The 20,538-nt window shown below is 35.8% G+C and overlaps 1 protein-coding gene across 4 annotated transcripts in view; it reads left to right on the top strand.

Moving 5' to 3' along the window:
• The window catches only part of ADGRL3 (adhesion G protein-coupled receptor L3), a 601,096-nt gene that overhangs the window by 72,905 nt on the left and 507,653 nt on the right, over positions 1–20,538 (top strand). For all 4 annotated transcript variants that reach the window (XM_027836482.1, XM_027836484.1, XM_027836486.1 and 1 more), the window contains exon 2: positions 8,742–8,955. In XM_027836482.1, the coding sequence (XP_027692283.1) occupies positions 8,742–8,955 (214 nt within the window). The remainder of the gene's footprint in view (positions 1–8,741; positions 8,956–20,538) is intronic.

The raw sequence follows: 20,538 nt of genomic DNA on the forward strand, positions 1-20,538 counted from the left end.
CTTTCTGCAAATGCCAACCTGCACTGAAAAAATGACACATTATGACTTTTTTCTTACATTTTCCCATCAGGATTCACTCTGATGCATTTGCTAGAATTGTTTAGAAAAGCTGGTTGTTACTGGGGTGGGGTGGGGAGTTTACTGGTATTCCTAATATTCTGCCATCTTGACTCCACCTCTGGTTTACATTCTAGATGTTCAGTATTCATACCTTTAATGATATGTTATATAATTTTTCCAGATATTGAAGTAAAGCTCATTTAGCTTTGTTTGCATACTCTACTCCACCACCCCCTTTTCTAAAATCCCAAAATTTAATACTCAGTGGTACCTCTCTCATTTCTTATGATTTTTCAAATATTAGTGATGGTGGTTCAGCAGTCTCATGTCCAGTTATTTCAGTACCATAGCCTGTAGCTTATCTGGGATTTGGTGTGTTCCATGAATATCTCTAGGTGCACATCTCTTTTTTATTCCTCTCTTTTCCCTGAATATAGCCAAAAATCAAACAATAACAAAGTAGGTCTTCTTGTCCTTAGCTTACATTGCCAGTTATAGTTCTTTTTGAGTTTCCCTAACACTGATAATTGTTACTTGGCCATGTCAATGCTCTTTTATCTATCTGCCATCGTTTTCATGCTTTCTTCTACTCCTAATGGCAAAAAACCTACTCAGGACAATGATGTCCCTATGTATCCAAATCAGTCTCTTTCATCCATGGTATCTTACCTTATGCAGTAGAAGTATGCTCTCCTAAAATCTTGGCATGTTAGAATAAGACCAAACTTTTCTTCCCTTCTCTACCATCAGTTGCAAGACTGTAACAGATTAGTGTATCTCTATTTCTAGTTGGATATGCAGTTGTATGGTTTCTTTGTGTAAATCATATTTTTGAAAACCATGCCCCCCAATTAAAGCTTCATCTACACAAGCAACTCTTTAGACTTCATTGACACATTCATTTACTTGAACACAATGTCCACTAAATAAAACAAGTGCTTTCGCAGCTGAATTTGCTTTGTTTGGTTTGGCTGAATTAATTTGTGTTATGCCTGAACTGACTAGCTAATTCTTTAGAAAAGATCAACATAGTTGTGTGTATAGATACAATCTCAGGGTTATGACTTGGTAACTAATTTGGTTTAAGTTGTGAGGGAAGGAGAAACATGCAAAGGTTTGAAACAAGGAAGATATTCTGAAATGTGTTACCACTGACAGACATAATGAAGTCCAAAGGGAAGATAGGTTAGGAGAAGAAGATACAAAAGTCGGATTGTGAAATGTTGAGCTACAGGTACCCAAGATATATCAAATGAAGATCTGAAATCTGCAAGGGGTGCAGATATGACACTCAGTGAGATGCCAGGATTAGAGACAGAGATTTTGGAGTCTTTTGGGTAGAGTTGATAGTTGGTTTTGTAAAAATAAATGAGATCACCAAGGTCAGGAGTGTATCAAGAGAATTGAGTGGGGTCAGGAATAAAGCTTTGCTGTGAAAAATTCTGGATAAACTACTGTTTTGTTCCTGATTCTTTATCAGATATGCGACAATCAGATCTTAGGTTTCTATTTACCAGTTGAGTTAAATATTAATGTTATCTTTATCTCAGGATCTTTCTGGCAATGGAAAATCGTATGTGTGACAAGCTAGAGTCTATTGAGGACTAGCAAGCATAGATTTGGTAACACAAAAACATCTAAATGAATTCTATAAATTGTTAGCGTATGTCTTAAGAAATGGTAAAGGTATCTCTCTCTCTCTCTCTAACACACACACACACACACACACACACACACACACACACACACACACACACACACACACACCCCTTTTAAATAGAATGGAATTGGATGATCTCTTCTGGATCTTTTTTTGGCCTGCCTTGATATGAGGCAAATACAGGTTTCCCAACTTGTGGCAGATAGAGATGTAGACTTAGCAAATAGACACTATTGGTTGTTCTTCTGCCTACCAGGAAGGGCCTAAAAGGAACGTAAAAAACAATGCTTATGACTACCTCTAGACCAACAGTGGGGATATCCTAACCCCTCCCTCAGTACTCCTTCCTATTAACTTTATATCCCCATGCCCCCATACATATCTCAGAGAATAGTAGTGCCACTCTCTGTTGCTCTGGAATTCAGGAGAAGAGATGGAAGTAAATGAAGAGACTCATAAAACTTTAAGTAAACCTTATCTATTGCTTCCGGTGTGTGTGTCACCAACTCCTTAACACTGGAAGCCACAATACATTTACTGTTTTCTAAGTTTTATTACACATATGGGGTCCAAGTGTAAATGTTTATTCCCAGTTTTCAAAGGAAAAGTCAGTATTAGAGCAAGGGAGTCCAATTCTCTTAAGAACAGAAATTGCCTCCTTAATCTAGTCAAGTGAGTAAGGCCCACTTTCTTGAGAATTCTTGTTCTGGGTGCAGTTGAATGTAAGGGAATCATAGTATTTCCCTCCCATACCAAAAGAGCTAATGGTATCTTCCTGTTTGTTGATAATGATTTTCAAGGTTAGACAAGCAGTTAATATTAAGCAACACTCACCCGAATGAGTCAGGAAGAAGAGTTGGTGACCAAAATCATAATTAGAGATGGAGAAAGAATGCCTGAGCATGTGGAAAATCAAAGAGGCAGAAAGTATCCAGTGTCACATGCTCCAATGGAGTCAAGGAAAATTTGGTCTGCAAAGGGCAATTAATTCAGTTTGGGCTCTTATTAGATGATTATTGGTGACCCTGAAGAGAATAGTTATAGTAGGATTGAGACAAAAGTTATATTCCAAGGTATTGTATAGAGTGCTGGTGATTAGACTGTGTTGACATAAGCTCCAAGAGGGTAGGGACCATGACTTAAGCATTATTTCCTTCACCTGTGTCTAGTACAGTGCTCAGCATACAAGACTACATGTCCATAGTTGTATTGAATTAATGGTGAGGAAGTACAGTTAAGACTTTTTCAAAAAAATTGGTAACACAGATGTTAGATTCTGTTCTAATGTCAATATTCTCTTAGTTCAGGTTCAGCGTTAAGACATAATGAGGCACTTGCATGTCACTGAAGAATTAATGAAAGGAAATTTAAATTGCCCTTACACAGGAAGAATATGCAAAAAGGACAGAGTGGTCCTCAGCTTCTCTGTACAAAGGCCCCATCATCTCCATATTGAAACACATTTTGTGTTAGGTAAGATATGGTGAAGGATAGAGTGGTTCAAGAGATCTTCTGAAATCTACCAAATTGGAGGGGCCCAGTCTCCATGTAAGAGGAATTTTTTTATACCTTGAGGTAACCATAAGACTGCATCAGGGAATCTAGAGTCAATCAGATCTCAGGAACTGCTTGTCTCCTTTTAGGAGAAAAACAAAAACAAAACAAAACAAAACAAAAAAACAAAAAACAAAACCTAATTCATGTCACAGGTTTAACCTATGGTGTTGTGAGGTGGGGGGGAAGAAAGCTCTGTCAGGTTAATGCATGCTAATTGGATCCTGGGACCATTTTGTCTCCTTTTTAGGGAAAGCTAATCCAAATCATGGGAAGGAAGGAGGAGAGGCAGGTCTAGCATGTGTTATAGAGAAACACTGGTAAACATTAGTTCTATCACAGAAGATTGGCCTCTCTCACAGAAGGAGAAAGATGTAATAGTTTTTCAGTCTGCTAGAACTAAGGTGCCAAACACTCAGCCCACAGGCCTCATGTGACCAACAACACTCCCAAGTGGGAGGTGTTAAGTTGTTGGTAGATGGGAAGAAGGCATTGGAAAGTTCAAGAGATTGAATGTTATGCGTGAGAGAGAAGGAGAATGACTTTTGAATTCAATCCTACAAGAGACAGGAAGAGATGAGATTATGGGCAGGAACATGGAAAAGAGCAGATACATTTCCTCTGAGGCAGGAGGGAAGGAGGAGAAAGTAGGTGATTTCACAGGTAACTAAAAATATGGAAAATTGGAGGAGGAAGTTGAGAAGAAGACCTTTAATCAGACTCTAGTCTTCTCAGAAGTGTTGACTGTACTCATACATTATTCAAAAGACTTGAGACTTTTGTAAGGATTGATTTTTTTTTGAGGGGTGGGAAGAATGAGAATGGGTCAAGGATTTAATCAGTATAGGGACCTATGAGTTTGTTAACTACTCCCACCAGGAGAGATCAAAATAAGTTTTAGTTAGAGTTTCCTGGGACATTGAGGAATTAAGTAGCTTGCCTGTGTTTACACAGATAATGCATATCAGATATAAGACTTGAATCTAGCTCTCTCTGACTTTAAAGATGGCCTGTCAGCCACAATGTCATGCTACCTCCCTTTTAGGACTAATAGTTGTACCATTTTGCACTTAAAAAGATTCTCTGCTTTGAACTGTTCTGTTCAAATGTGAACCACAATTCAAAAAATTTGGATAATAAATGGTCATGGCTAAATTAAACTCTGTTATTTGTATTTAGTCTTTACTGTGCGCTTGGATCTCATGCACCAATCTTATGTGGAGGCATTGAAAAATTCCATAGGAGAACTTGGCCCAGATAATATATTCTAAATTTTAAAAAATCCACATTTTGAATGACACCTGGAAAAAAGTCACATTAATGACATTAGATCACTATGACCTGTTTTTATAGACCCAAAGTAATATATCAAGTGTCACTTATTAAAAAGTCAGGCAAGTGTTCACCAGATTGATGACATGATAGTGTTCCAGAATCCAGATAAGATATCTTATATTGTGGAAATAATGTAAGCATGAATCACAATCCAAAGTGGCATTTCTTCAAATTTCAGCTTGAGATAACAGTATGATTTGTTTTTGGCTACTTTAAAAAAGACACTTATTCCATAATACTTATTTTTATGTTGTTCAGTTGATTAGTCATTTTTCAGTCATGTTTGACTCTTTATGACTCCCATTTGGGGTTTTCTGTGAAGAAATACTGGAGTGGTTTGCCATTTCCTCCTCCTGCTCATTTTACAGATGAGGAACAGAAGCAAACAGGGTTAAGTGACTTGCCCATGGTCACATAGCCAATTACTATCTGAGTCTGGATTTAAACTCAGGAAGATAAGTCTTCCTGACTCCAGGTCCATAGGTCTATCCTTGACACCATCTAGCTGTTCATTTATGTTTACACATATAACTTATTACAAATGATCAAAGTTCATGTATAGGATTAAAAGATCTATAACAAGATTTAATTTAGATTAAAAAAATTAAATAACAATTATTCTACCTGTAATTAACTTTTACTTGTACCTTCAGTACCTTCTGAGGTAAGTACTATTATTGTTCTCATTTTATAGATGTTAGGTGATAGGGTTATACAGCTACTCAGTATGGAGAACTGATTTGGACTTCAATCTTCTTAAACACAAGTTCAGCACTCTGTCTTCTATATCATTATATCAACATTTAGTTCTGCAATCAGAACATCAGACTTGAGAAACTTAGGTTAGCATAAGATACTGTGACAAACATCAATGAAATCAAAACAATTCTTGTCAAACATTTGGATAAAGTCATCCTGGCAGCATCAGCTCCCAATTAAGACCCCTATAATATTCATCTGGAAAAAAATATCTAAGCATCATCAATGGTAATAGGAAGGTATGTGAGATATTGTTGACAAGGAACTGAAAAGTTTAACAGCAATGTTATAGTGCCCCATTCCTCAATGAGAAAAACATCTGGATTTATGTGATGTGCTTGAGTACTGAGTTGATCATGCTTAGCAATACTAAGTTATAAAAAAAATTCATTGACTATACTAATGGGGATAAGACCAAATTATAGCTGCCTTGGGTATGATGGGTCCTGTGTTTTGTTGATATTGTATAGGTTTTTTTTTTCAAATGCTTCTGAAATCTGTTACTGTTCAGATCACTTTTCTGAAACAGCCCCACTAAGTGAAGTCTTAGTAAGAACTGGGAACTGTAGAATTTAATAAATATTTTTAAAGACAAAAAGTTTTACTTCTATCCAGATTTATTGTCATACAATTGATTGAAATGTATAGAGAATACAAGATCTCACTGCATTTATTATTTGTTGTTTTTAAAGAGCATTTGATTCAGTAAAACAGAACATTATTTTAAATAATCTTTTCCAACAAAAAGCCCTTTTTCCATAGTTAACAATCATACTTTATTCCCTCAAAGATACAATAACAATAACTTAGTTGGATGATCATCAGATTATTAATATTGAGCAAAATATAAAATGGAGAGATGTATGCTTATTAATGATAGTTGCCATACTCGTGGAAAATATGCAGCAGAGTCTAAATGAAGGAAAGATTCCTTATACATGATAAGGTTCTCCAGATATGCCTATTTATGGATAGCATTGCACTGATTGCGTCAAGTCCTGCAACATTTCAACACCTCCTAAATCAATACATACTCACTCAGAGAAGTTCATCCTAATTCTCCATGAAGGAAAACCAAAGAGGTTAAAAAATTACTACTGTTCAGTCGATGATATGCATTTGAATGGACATCCCATTGAGTCGATCCCTCAGTGCACTTTGAATAGACAGCATCAATCTACAGTGGGATGAAAAGGCCCATAATTAAACAAAGGGAAAGTGGGCTGGATTGCCTTTGTGAAATTGAACTGTTCTTTTAAAGATCTCCAACTTGTGCCCAAGACAAAGGCTCATTTTAAATTCCAATATTATTTGGTTAATACTGTATAAGTGCAAGTTCTGGACTACCACAATCTTCAAAGAATTGAAATTGACTTTCACTCAAAAAGCAGATGTGGATGTGAATTGGAAGCAACATTTTGCAGAGGAGGACATTATGTCAAGAAAAATGGTGGAAGGATGCCATCAGAGGTATCTGGGTGGCCCAGTGCATAGAGTGCTGGGCCTGGAATCGGAAAGAATTAAGTTCAAATCTAGCCTCAGATACATATTAACTATGTGATATTGGGTGAGGCACTTCTCTTTTCTCAGATTCCTTATCTGTAAAATGGTGATGATAATAGAATCTACTTTCCAAGGTGGTTGTGATCATCAAATGAGATAACATTTGCAAAGTGTTTTTACAGTGCCTGGAACATTGTAGGTATCATCATCATCATCATTATCAACATCATCATCATAATTATCATCATCTTCACAGAAATATATGACTGTGGTAGAATAAAAAAGATGAGCAATTCGTATCTTGAGAGTGAAGGATAGCCCTTTTGTTTTATCCAGATTGGTGTCTGTGTAGTTTTAAGAGTTCCTCAGGAAGTCTTAAAGCATGTTAGTTGGACCTCCTTTAGCAGATTTATGAGATAGTATGTATAGGAATCTCAGAGACTGGATGGGGGTTGGAATGGCTATAGTTTGCAATACTGGTGGGGCTACCTAATTAGCCTTTAATAAGATCACAGAACTAACAAAGGAATCATGCATAAATATGATTTTACATATTACACAATATTATACAAATCTGTATTTTTTTGCCTCCACCTCCCTTACCCTGTCATCTTATATTTAAATCTAACTGGTCTGGTTTATGTATATTCCTTTGTAGGTAGATGGAGAGACAGGTGATACATTTAGGAACCAGTTTATGATTTGTCTTTTGTGTGTGTGTATGTGTATGTATATATGTATGTATATATACATATATACACACATATACATATATACACACACATACCTTTGTAGGTAGATAAAGAGAAAGGTGGTATATAGGATACTAGCTTGAGAGGATGGTAGGTTTAATGAAGACTTTTTAAAAGTAGAGGATACATGAGCATATTTGAAGGAAAGAGGGAAGAAACCCATTAAAAGAATGAAATCAAAGGTTAGAGAAGGGAGATGTTTGAGGTGACAATCTGCTGGAGAAGACAGGAGGAGATGGTATCAAGGATACAGGTTGACATATTAACATTGATAAGAAGAAGCCTATCCTATTATTAAAGACTTTGAAAAACATAAAGCATTATAAAAAATGTTAGCTATCATTATGACAATCTGTTGAAGAAGAGGATAGAGTTGGAGATGATATCAAGAGATGAAATACAAAGAAGAGGAAGCTCAAGGTGAATGGTCTCAATCTTCTCAATAAAATAAAAGGCAAAGTCAGCTCACATGGTGGGATAGTAGGAATTGTGGGAAGCCTGAGGACAGAACTAGTAAATAATTGCTGAAGAGAGTGAGTTGGAGAATTAGAGAAAAGTAAAAAAGATTTCTTTGATGCATTGAAGACTCTATTGAGATTATATAAAATAAATTTGTAGTGTGCCTAGTCAGCATAGTTTGTGGCTTTTTCCAGTTCCTTCTAGAACACTCAAATAATAACAGTGGAGGTGGGTGGTGGGAATAATAGAAAAACAACAATGACAACAATAACAAGGGTGTCTTGATCCATCACTTTAGGGTTACATATAGGTAGAAATGCATATGTTGGAGGCACCCTAAACCATGAGTTAAGTCACAGCAGGCAAAATATGGCCGTGACTAATGAAAAAAGGCCAACCCAGACACAGAGGCAACTAATAATGTGATAAAACAAATGAATGAAACAACCCCTTGAGCTCAATAAAGAGATTACATCTTAGCATCAATATATTTGAACTCAATGAAAGTAGATTTCATATTAAGACACTACTTTCCCTTCAGATTAAGACTTTACATAAAACTTCTCAGGTATGGTTTTCCCAATGTTTTGAGAGAAAGAAAAGCTATGTTTCTTTGTCCTTTTAGATACTAAAGATGACTTCCCCCCTTCTTTCCCTAGCTTTCAGTCGTGCCCCAATTCCAATGGCTGTGGTCCGAAGGGAACTATCCTGTGAAAGCTACCCAATAGAACTTCGATGTCCTGGAACAGATGTTATCATGATTGAAAGTGCCAACTATGGTAGGACTGATGATAAAATCTGTGACTCTGATCCTGCTCAGATGGAGAATATCCGGTGTTATCTACCAGATGCCTATAAGATTATGTCTCAAAGGTATGGTATTTAACATTCTTTTCTTATGGGATTAAAAAAAAAAAGTTCTACATGTATACCTGCAATTTACTGACAATACAGAATAGCTAGTGATTTTGCATTTTGATGTTGAAAAAGAAGAGAATACAGTTTGCTTATTTTCCCCCACCAATCCTCAAAAATATAATTTATAATTTTTTGAGAGGGGAAGCATAAGAATATCTAAATCCCTGATTATTAGATGAATTCTTCTAAACCCTTAGAAAAAAGGAAAATACAAATGAAGATTTCTATATTGCTTATGGCAATGAGTACATCTTATATTAAGACTCATTATATATAGACTTTGCATATTACAGTTGCTTTTTTACCTAATATGTTAAATTAGTTAATTTGTACTAGTGTGAATTTAAGTAATTCAAAAATATTTCCTTACCACCATGTTATAGATGTCTTATCCTACTTAGAATTAAATATTAACAAAGAAACATCTTAAATTCTTATAATTGAAATTATTTTTGTAGGGCATTTTGCTTCATTGTGCTTTCTTAATTGTCCTTGGCAAATTCAGGTCTTTGTTCTAGAATACCAATGCACTCCCAGTCAAGACATTCATTTACTGTATGTCATAGTTTCTGACTCCTAACATAGAAAATAACTTCCAGTTGATTAATTAAAGTTTATCCAATGTACATAATACAGTTAAAACTCAATTTATCTTAACTTTTTTTATTTGTATAGAAGTTCCAGTCAACAATTTTTTTTGATCCTTAAAATGTATAAAAAGAATGTTAGAATCACATCTTTTCTCTCATCTTCTAATCTTACTAATTCTAATTCTTCCTCGCTGATTTTTATTCTGTTTTGTCTTTTATGATTCATAATAATTGAATATTTGATTAGTAGCTGAGTAATAAGATCAATTCTGTAGATAGTTTTAATGATGTTAAATCAATATCAGTAATAGAAATTATGATGGGCCAGATACTTGGTGATGAAAGTGAAATGGATGTAAGTCAGAAATGACCTTTCTGGGTTAATTCTACCACTCAGACAGCCTTTTTTATAAATCTGACAACTGAAGGACATTAATAATGATATTGTATAATATGGTATTTCATATTGGTGCGTTTTGTATTGTTTTCTTCTTCATTTTTTCCCCTTGTCTCCTACTTGTTTAACTTAATTGAAAGGTTCTGTGGGATTAGTACTGAAATAAATGTAGTCATTCCATTGTGGCTAGATATTGTAATGGTTGCTCAGCAGTGGTTGCCATAGCTAATGAGGAATGTGAATCCAGAATGATATTTATTATTCTCAGTGTTCTAACAGCAAAACTTCATTATCTATCCTTCTGGATTTCTTTTTCTTTGGTTGTTGTTCATTTTTTTCTCCATGCAAATGTATGCATGTGTGTGTATATGTATGTGTGTGTATGTGGAGATAGGGGAAATGCATATGTGCCATCTTTATTACAAATGGATTGGTACTTAGGATGAGTACCTTTTTTTTTTAAAGTGGCAACAATACTATATTTGTTAGTCCTTTTGACTTTTTTTTATTGCCGGTGGAATTATTTTAATTTGCTTGCTGAGATACTCAGTGACTTCAAATGTAAACCCTTGTTCCAAGGCCTGTTAGAAAATAATGGACTCTCTGGAACCATTGCAGAAATGTTTGATCAGAGCACAACAACAAGTCTGCATAGTAAAATTTTTTATGCCTCCCTGATAAATAATCTCCACGAAGGTGAAAACTGTTTTTACCCTTCTTTGTATCCCCAGGGCTTACCCTACACATAGTAAGCGCTTAATAAATATTTGTTGATTCATTGATTCTTCAAGTGTACCATAGGTGTTCCAGTTAGATGGTGCTATCTTTTTGAAGGCTATGATGTGCAGTTTCCTGATAAAACTGGTCATTCTTAAGAAAATGGTAGAATAATGTTGGTGCTATATCACTGCATATCCTAATTGAATACGTTTGACCTTATTGAAGAAGAAATGTAATTTGGGTCCTGTAAACCTTGAGGAAGGCAAGAACCACTTAAATTGAAACTAATTTTTGATCTATTTAGGAAAGATTCAGGAAAATGAAGACGCTTAGTAGAGTTTTAAGATAGCTTAGTTCTATGACATGGTTAACTTTGGAAGCAATGATTAAAATCTTTATATATATATATATATATATATATATATATATAAAATATATTACCACCAGAATTGCTGCTATTCCAATCTTTTGAATTTTAAAAATTCATTATATTCAGGAATGAATGAACATTTTTAAAATATAATGAAGTCAGGATGATTATCATAAATCACAACAAAAAAACTAACAAAAATAGCCATCTCCTTGTGAGGCCCTGAGAGAGGCATCAGATCTTAATTAATCAAGCTGTAAGGAACTTAAAAGATCATATAGTCCAATTTCTTCATTTTTTTACAGATGAGGAACCTTAGAACTGAAGAGATCAAGTCATTTGCTTCAGGTTGTAAGAGTAGCAAGTGTTAGAGCCACTTCTAACTTGAAATCCTATGCTTTTTCTGCTACACTGTGGCATTTCTCTGGCTTATTGCTTTAAAGTTATCATTGATAAGGAAAGTAGCCCTTGATATGTGCCAGGCACTGTGCTAAGTATTGTTTTTTACAAATATCTCATTTGATCCTCACAATGACCCTGTGACATAGGTGCTGTTATTATCCTCATTTTACAGAGAACTGAGGCAAACAGAGGTTAAGTGACTGGCCCAGGGTCACACAGCTAGTTAAGTGTCTGGGGCCAGATTTGGACTCAAGTCTTGCTGCCTCCAGGTCCAGCACTTTTTCCACTGTACCACCAGCTGCAAACAGTGAAAAAAGTATATCTACTTGTTGGCCATATACATATAGTAGCATATACATGAGTGGAAAGGCAGCATGCGTAGTGGATAGTCATCTTTGAAACCAAAAAAGACCTAGGTTCATTCGTGCCTCTAAGGAATATGTGTTGTGTGGCCCTGGACAAGTCATTTAACCTCTCAATGCTCTGGGCAACCTTTTCAGACTAAGTTGAAGAGAAGGTAATGGCCTATATATTCTCAGAGAGAAACTCTTCCCGCAGGAATTCTCTATTCCAATTAAATTACCTTCTCTGTACTTATCCCAATGAAAAATTATACATATGTAAATATAGCACCTATAGGGGCACCCCTTTCTCATGCATGAAAAACCCCAGCTTTATAATGACCTATGGGTTTCATCCATACAAACCATAGCTTTTAAGTCCCAAATAAAATGTATATTTTCCCTTTGATCAGCCAAGGGACACAATTAGTCAAATGCAAAGGTATTTAGTCACTATCATATTAAGAAAAGTAGCATTAATATATTCCTCCCATAAACCTGCGTCACTTTTGCCTGTAAATATGTAGGCCCTTAAAGGGAAAAACAAGTACTCATTGTCATCACACATACAGTAGCCATGGTACATGCATCAATGAGCATACATGTTGGGACGATGTCTGGCCAGAGCTCATACATGGAGACACAATTTATACCACCAATATTGCAACACTCCCAATGTCTTATGCTGATAGAAGACATCGGACCAAGTCGCACTAAATGAGAATTCACCTCATCCAATTTCAAGGCAACATGTTAGTGCCACCTTGCTGCTTCCTTCTGTTCTCATCATGGCTGTTGGACATATAGTCTCTAATGGTGTTTACTCTTTGCTAATAGCTTCTGGACTTCATTTCTTCAGAGCAACATTGCAGCCATCTTGATCCAGCACATTGGTGAGAAAAATTTCCCCATATATAGGAATAGTGAGAGGCCTTTAGTGATAGCCACCATATTCAGGTTAACAGAAGCCAAGCAGCATGTATCTGAGAGAAGGTTGTCTTTTCTTTTTGATCCTTTATTCTGGAAAGAGATCATGGCCCTCTTTTTTTTAAAGGTTAGGTATTTCCCAAATCCTCTCTGACTTAGTATGCAATTGAATTTGAACAAGAATAAAAAGGTTTTTAAGGCGGCAAGGCCATGGTTCTCTACTACCATAGCCTTCACACCTGTTTTATTATCAATGACTATCAGCAGCAGAACCCCTTTGCTTTGCTGTTATATTTTAATCAATTACAAAAAATCTCCTCGTCTGTCTATATAAAATTGTGCCTATCCCTTTGGATGAATTAGAAGGGCTAACAAATTACTGACTTTCCTAGTTTGTTTTGTTTTGTTTTGTTCTTCCCATGTACCTGTCCAACTTTATCTCGCCAAAAACTCTTGTTTCCCAGTTCACCAACTTCCATACTTCCAATGACCTTTACTTCATCACATTGGGAGTGCCATTCTCTTGATTTCATCATCATCTAAAAGCACCCCACTTCTGTAATCTGTAACTCTGAAATCTTTCTAATCTTTCTTCTTCCATATCTACTTTTCCTATACCTCTTTTTTTGCTCTTACCGCAGCCCCTAGTGATTCTACCCCCTCTTGACTTTTCTAGGTCAGTATTTCTGTGCCAGTTTTATTTAGCTCCCTTTAAGAGCTTGACTCTTTAATTTAACCATTTCCTTCTTACTCTATATCTTACTCTTGAATCCCTTGCTGTGTTGCTCTTTCATGGCTCATACCTTTTCAAATCACAACTCTTTTTCCTTCTCTGGTTCTGCACACATGCTATTGAATACCACTGCAGGATGTCATATAACCTTTGAGAATGAATTCACTACAGATTTATTTTATGTAGCATCACATGGGCCCTGAATGATAATGCTATTTTGCCATCGTTGATTCGCTTTTGACTTCCTCAGAAGCTGTTTTAAGCCTTCTTTTCCAAGCTCAATCCACCTATTCAACCTCCTTCACCTGAGCAGAGGACTCTGTCTCTTAATTTACAAACAAAACAAAACAAACAAACAAAAAAACCTAAGCCATCAGTCTCTGGAATCCACACCTGAACATTATTGACCCATCACCATTTTGTCTTCCTTTGTTCTAGTCTTAGAAAATGCAATGGTCCTTCTCTTTGGCTGTTTAATATTATTAGTCCTGCTGTTTATTGTGCTCTTGTTCCCATTTTTTCCCATTTCCTTGGGAGTTTGCCCCATCAATCTTCCTCTTTTTCATCCTAGTTTTCAACCTTTCCTTATTTTCTACTTTCCTGTTGCTTTCAAACATGCTGAGATCTCCTTCACCCTTTTAAAATAAAACAAAATAAATTAAACAAAAAAACTTCATTTGACCCTACAATCTACTCAGGAATTTGTTCTACATTTTCAAAGCCAACTTCTAGAGGAAAAATTATCTATACTCATTGCCCCTATTTTCTTTTCTTCCAATCAATCATTCCTCAACTCTTTGCAATCTAGCTTCTGTCAATACCAAGTTATTGAAACTGCTTTCTTCAAGGTCACACCAAAGATATCTGTGCTGCAAAATTAAATGACCTTTTCTCAGTTCATCTCCTCCTTCTGGATATCTTCTCTTGCTGGCTTTCTCTCCTCCAACAGTTTTAGTACACTATTTTTCCTACCTAATTGATCAATCTTTCAGTCAACAACAAAGATTTATTAAATATCTACTACATTCTAGACATTGGTCCCTCTCTCCTTTTAAGGAGTTTTCCTTCTACTGAGGGGATGCAACACAATATGTTTACAGCTAAGTAAATATAGGATATACACAAAACAAACGCAAAGCAGTTTCGAAAGGAGCAGTGTGTAATCAACATGGACCCAATCTGACTTTCAGTACCAAACATAGGAGTTTATATTTTTAATATTGAGGCAAAAAGGAGTGTCTAAAGATTCTTGAGTAGGACAGTGACATGGTCAGCCCTATGCTTTAGGAATATCACTTTGGAATCTGGATAATTGATGGTTGAAAGAGGAGTTAGATTGGAAGCTGGTAGCTTAATTAGTAAACAAGTGTTGAGGACCTACACAAAGATAGAGCCCATATAATGTCAATAGAGGTAAGAAGGCAAGGATAAGAAAAGTTGAGGAGGTAGTATTTTTAAGACTTGGCAACTGATTGGATAAAGGGTAATGTGTGATAGTAAAAAGTTGAGGTTATAAACAGGAGTGACTAAAAGAATGGTGGTACTCTCAACAGAAATAAGTGTTACAAAGAGAGGTAGGTTTAGGTAAAAAGTTGGCAAGTTCCTTTTTAAATTCTTTTGAATCCTTTGCGGAATCATTCTCCATGTCCTACTCCCTATGGGTAGGTATGCTCCAAGGCTGGGCCTCTTCTTTCTTTATATTTTCTCTCCTAATGGTTTTATCAGCTTCAATAAGTTCAATTGTTGTATCTATAAAAACGATTCCATAATCTAGTTCTTATTACTCTCTTATGCTCCAGCTCTGTATCTCCACCTGCCTGCTAGATATCTCCATTGGGATGTCCCACAGATATCTCAAACTCATTTTGTGTAAGACTCTTGTCACGTGCTCCAATGCATTTCATTATTTAATCACTTAATTATTTCCTATTTGCCTTTTTCTTCCTGTCTAGACCATAAACTATAAGAGGATAGAAATTTTTTCTTGGGTTTTTTTTTGAGTCCTACTGCTACTGTGATTAAATGAATAAAAAAGCAAGCCTTTATTAAATACTTGCTGTGTGCCAAGTACCTTGCTAAGTGCTAGATATACAAAATGGACAAAGTTAAACTGTCCTCTCAAGGAGTTCACACTCAAATTTCAGGAAGAAAGCATAAAACAAAGTTTAGCAGCAGGACAGATAGCAAGTTCCAGGGCTCATTGGGTTATGTCTGGAGATATGTCTACACTATTTGTGTGACAGTGCCAAATGCCTGGAGGATAAAACGGCAGATCAGTAGGTGCCCAATAAATATTAACTGAACAGTATTTTATTAAGCTATTCTCTTGCTTTAAAAAAAAAAAGTATTATTAAATCTATCCTGTCTATAGTTTCTACTTTTGGCTCTTCACTACAGGCGAATTTTTATGTTACATAGAACGATTCATTAAATTAAAATGTTGAGATGATTAATAGAGAACCTATTAAAACTGAAACCTAATATGTTAATTTCAGGCTAGGATAAATTCCATAGGAGAATTTCTAAAATGGCAACTCATAACACAGAGAACTAAAAGGTCAGTGACTTTAATTCAACAACCAATGACATTGTTTTTTAAAAGTAGGTCCGTCTTTTGCTCATCATGACTGTTGCCAAAACTACTTTTATCAGTGGAATGCCATCCTCTGGTGGCAGTTTAAAAAAAAATCATTGATATTTACTGTATAAACCTAGACAGCTAACTGGCATCTCACTTTACAGGAGGTAACAAAGGCATAGGTCCTCTTTCTACAGTAGCTTATCATTAATTGGAAAGCATTTTAAATATCACTTGTTTTACAGATGACTAAACTGAGACCCAAAAACATGTGATGTATTTCCCAAAATGATTTTGTAACTCAATGTGAAAACTCAACAAACATTCCATAATGATTGAAGCCTAATCCATTTAAGTGTGATGTAAATAAAAAGAGTCTTGGCCTTGGAGTAAGACAATAAATTCAAATACAAGCTCCGTCACTTGCTGGTTGCTAGTCACTTCTTCCCAACTCATTGCCTTTGCACAGATTGTAATCCATGCCTGAAATATATTCTTTTCTCACCTTTGCCTTCTAAAATCCCTATCTTTAATCAAGATTTACCTCATGTGCTAACACGTCCTATGAGCACCTTTGCTTGTCCTTCTGGCAGATGATGTTATCAGTCTCCACAAGTTATGTTCATATGTTGTTCTGCTCGTCCCTCCTCTCCTAGTGGAATGCATATTTCTTGAGAGCAGGGAATACTTTTCCTTTTGTCTCTGTACATTACTTTTCAAGTAAGCAAATAATAGGTTTTTGTTAAATTGGATTAGCCTCAATTTTCTTATCTACAAAATGATATAAATAATTGTACTACCAACCTCAAAATGATATTGTGGGGAATGTGCTTTGTAATCTGTAAAGTGTTTGAGTATTGTGGAAATAGGTTTATATAAGCTTTTAATAAATGATCTAAGTACCACCAATCTCTTATTTAATCTGTATCTCCCCCAAGAGCCCAGCATAGTGGGTACACAAAGTAGTCATTTAAGAAATGCCTGAATTGCATATAAATAAAAAGACAATAAATGTTGGTGCCATTGGTAAGTCAACACAAGTATGAAAACCATTGCCCTTGACACAAAAAGCAGCCAACTGTCTATGCCATCGGTGCCCTCAAGCTCAGGATTTGCAGCAGCCACACTCTGACTAACCTGTTCTCAGAAACCTGCAACTTCCTCTTACATACTGACTCTTAATAAGTATTAGTTGAAATGAATCGAAATCTAATCTTTACAGTTATCATAAGGCTGATATGTAGGATGGAGGAGGCCAGAGCCACAGCGTGGCTCCACTTCAGGACAAAGGGACATAGAAGAAGTTGTATATTAGGCAAGAGATGGAGAAGAAATTTTAGCCCTCAAATGTTCAGTTGCTGTTGATAACATTTCCCTTGACTGTTCATATTTTGTATCATAATTTAGACCCCGCTTGCCCACAGATCTCTATCACTATAACCTACAATGGTGTCTGGAGTTCCACCTTTAGGGAACTTCCTGCAAGTTTAAGTTTTATCCCTAGAAAACCCTTGTTCAAATCATCATCTTCATTGTTATCATCAATTTTATCTCTTCATCATCCTTTTCAACAAATATTACAAATTTATTTAATTAATGTTTTTAAAAGCAAATGTTCAACTGTTACAGCGTTACATTTTTTCCAAACAGAAATTGTCATTCTCATCTTGTCAATATTGTCTCAAACTATCATGCCAATGTCATAAAAATTTTTTAAAGTGATATATATGATGAATATATATATATATATGTATACACATAAACCATATATATAGTCAAAATCTAGTTATAGCAATCACATATAAAAACAATAAAAATAATATTTTCATTATGCCTATAAAAGGTAAAGTTACTCTCTTCTCAGTTCAAAGAAGAGATCAAAATAGTAAAAATGCAAAAGAAATATTGACCTTCATATATGTATATATTCATTCCATGTGCTATCTTACTCCAATGATGTGATCAACATATGTTTCCTCCATACATATTCCATATTAGGTCATTGCCATTAATACTCTTTTATACCCTTTAACTCATTATGACTCATTATTATTATAGCTGGAGTAGTTTATCAGATTAAGTTTCATCCGACAGTCTAACAGAGATGCACAGATGCATTTTAATGAGGAAGAGATTTGGAAAAGTCCAAAGGGCAGAATAAGTGTGATATGACACTGCAATGTTAGGCCCCTAGGCAGCAGGAGGAAGCACGAGGCTACCGTGCGTCTGCTGTTGGGACAGAGGATTAACAAAAACAGGAACAAGCCCTGGTGAAGATAAACTCGGCTCATTTTCCAATTTTACATTGCTGGCCCAGTTTCTGAAGCTATGCCCTTGGCCTTTCAGATTTCCCACACCCATTGACTATGCCCAGTATTACTGGGATTCTATATTGGATACAATACCAACCATCCTCATTTGACAATAAATATTCAGAACCAATTTTCCCCACCTTTTAGTTTCTTGCTTCTTGTATTCTTCTGCTCCAGTCCTTAAGACATATCACCTGGTATTGCTCATGTGTCAGACTCTAGTTATACTGCTATTTGTGGAACAAATATGTGTAATTTTTTAAAATAAAGGATATTTGGAATCTCTTTGGAATTTGAATGTATTTTTTTAAAAAGTGCATATATAGAATTATTTCCATAATTATAGCCATTAAAATATTGAAGTTTTTTTTGGGGGGGGAGAGGAGGATGGGCTTGCTTTTATGTTGAAACCTGAGTGTATATATTGACCTGTGACATTTGAAAGGGAAAAGTTTTCAACAGATCTTTAAAATAGAGAAGTTTAACTACATTGTGGAAAGTTTTTATTTAAAGGATAATTAGTTTTTTTTAGCTTTACCACTTCTTTTCCTCTAGTTGCCACCACTCTGCCAGTATTAAAGTGCAAATGCCCATTTAAACAACAACAACAAAAAAAAAAAACAGAATTCATCTGTAACATCTGTTCTATTTGAACTGTATGATGTGGAATGGTGTGTGTGTGTGTGTGTGTGTGTGGGTGGGTGGGTGGTGTGGTGTGAAGTTTCTTAATCTAGTATTTTGATGTAATGGGGAGATGACTGGATTTTTGGTGGCAACACTAGTGGAGGGTAAGCACTGGCAAATCTTTAAAAATGTAGGAAGGCTTCTAGTGTAGCATTCAGAATTGATGATATGTCTGTTGTCTGAGGATCAGATAACAGTAGAAACTCTTCAACAAAATGTTAGTCATAGGAACTCATGAAGTTTGATCTACTAGGACCTAGGGCATAGAGAGGGTTTTTTTTTATGCTCCAGTAAACGAAATATTGGATCCATCCAGCTACCTGAGAGAAAGGAGAGAGGGAAGGAAAAGAAACAATAGTGTGTGTGTGTGTGTGTGTGTGTGTGTGTGTGTGTGTGTGTGTGTGTGTGTGTGTGTGTGTGTGTAGACCTGCCTGGGTTCCAGTTCCTACTCTGTCATTGTGTGATCTTGGGCAAATCGCCTTTCTGGGTCTTGGTTTCATTTTTAAGACAATGAAAGACCTGAAAGAGGTGATCTCTAAGACCTTTTCTAGCTTGAAAGCTTTCCTTATGTGTGGCTCCATTTCACGCACACAAGAAAGTCGGGAGCTGGTTGTGTATCTCATACTTTCTCCCCCTTTGGCTTCTTAAGGACTAGGTTAGATTTTATTGCAAGTCTTTTGACAGTAGCACAATTGCATTTTCAAATAGGAAGTCACATAAGGAGATGGTGCAAACACAAAGCAGAGTTTCTCACCTTTTCTGAAAAGTTGTCCCTCAGTTTATATAGTGGCACTGCAGGGGATTTTACGGCTTATGAAACATCTTAGGGATTTCTCTTTTATTCAGTACTGAGAAAGCAAGAAACTTTTCAGTGAAGGGTAAAATAGAAAATGCCCATCACAGGTTCATAAATATCCATGGTTGGGGAATGCTCTGTGATACATATTTAGCTCTCCAGGAATACCCACCACCAAGCAAACACTGGGATTGCTTCCTTTAGTTGATATATGTACCATGTTGTGCTAGGTACTATCTTTTGTATTTAATGTAGGCATGGCATAAAGACAAGTGAAATCAGCATTTCAACTTCAGTCCTCATGTGCTTACCTTCATCCAGATCCAGATATCATGAATAAGACAGAACATTTCAAAGACAACTGTTAGTCTGTTTTTAAAATTAAGAGCAAAGCTAGACATATCCCCAGAGTCAAGAGGTCAAGAATATTGTGAGCCAGAACCTAAAACTGAATTCTTCACATGCCTTTCCTTTGCCTATCAAATCAAACCTTTTCCTTTACCCTCTTCCCTCAGAGGAAATCTTTTGGATGACAGCCTACAAGAAGAACTCTCTAATATCCCTGGCTAACATACTCCATCATTTTAATTGCTATGCAAAGTATGCATCATAGTAGTCAGAGTAGGTAATTCTGAATTAGAAAATTTACTAGCTGATGCTGATCATCCAGTTGTGTTCAGCTAACTAA

The sequence above is a fragment of the Vombatus ursinus genome, unplaced genomic scaffold, assembly GCF_900497805.2.
Source record: "Vombatus ursinus unplaced genomic scaffold, bare-nosed wombat genome assembly UNPS02014818.1, whole genome shotgun sequence".
Classification (NCBI taxonomy): domain Eukaryota; kingdom Metazoa; phylum Chordata; class Mammalia; order Diprotodontia; family Vombatidae; genus Vombatus; species Vombatus ursinus.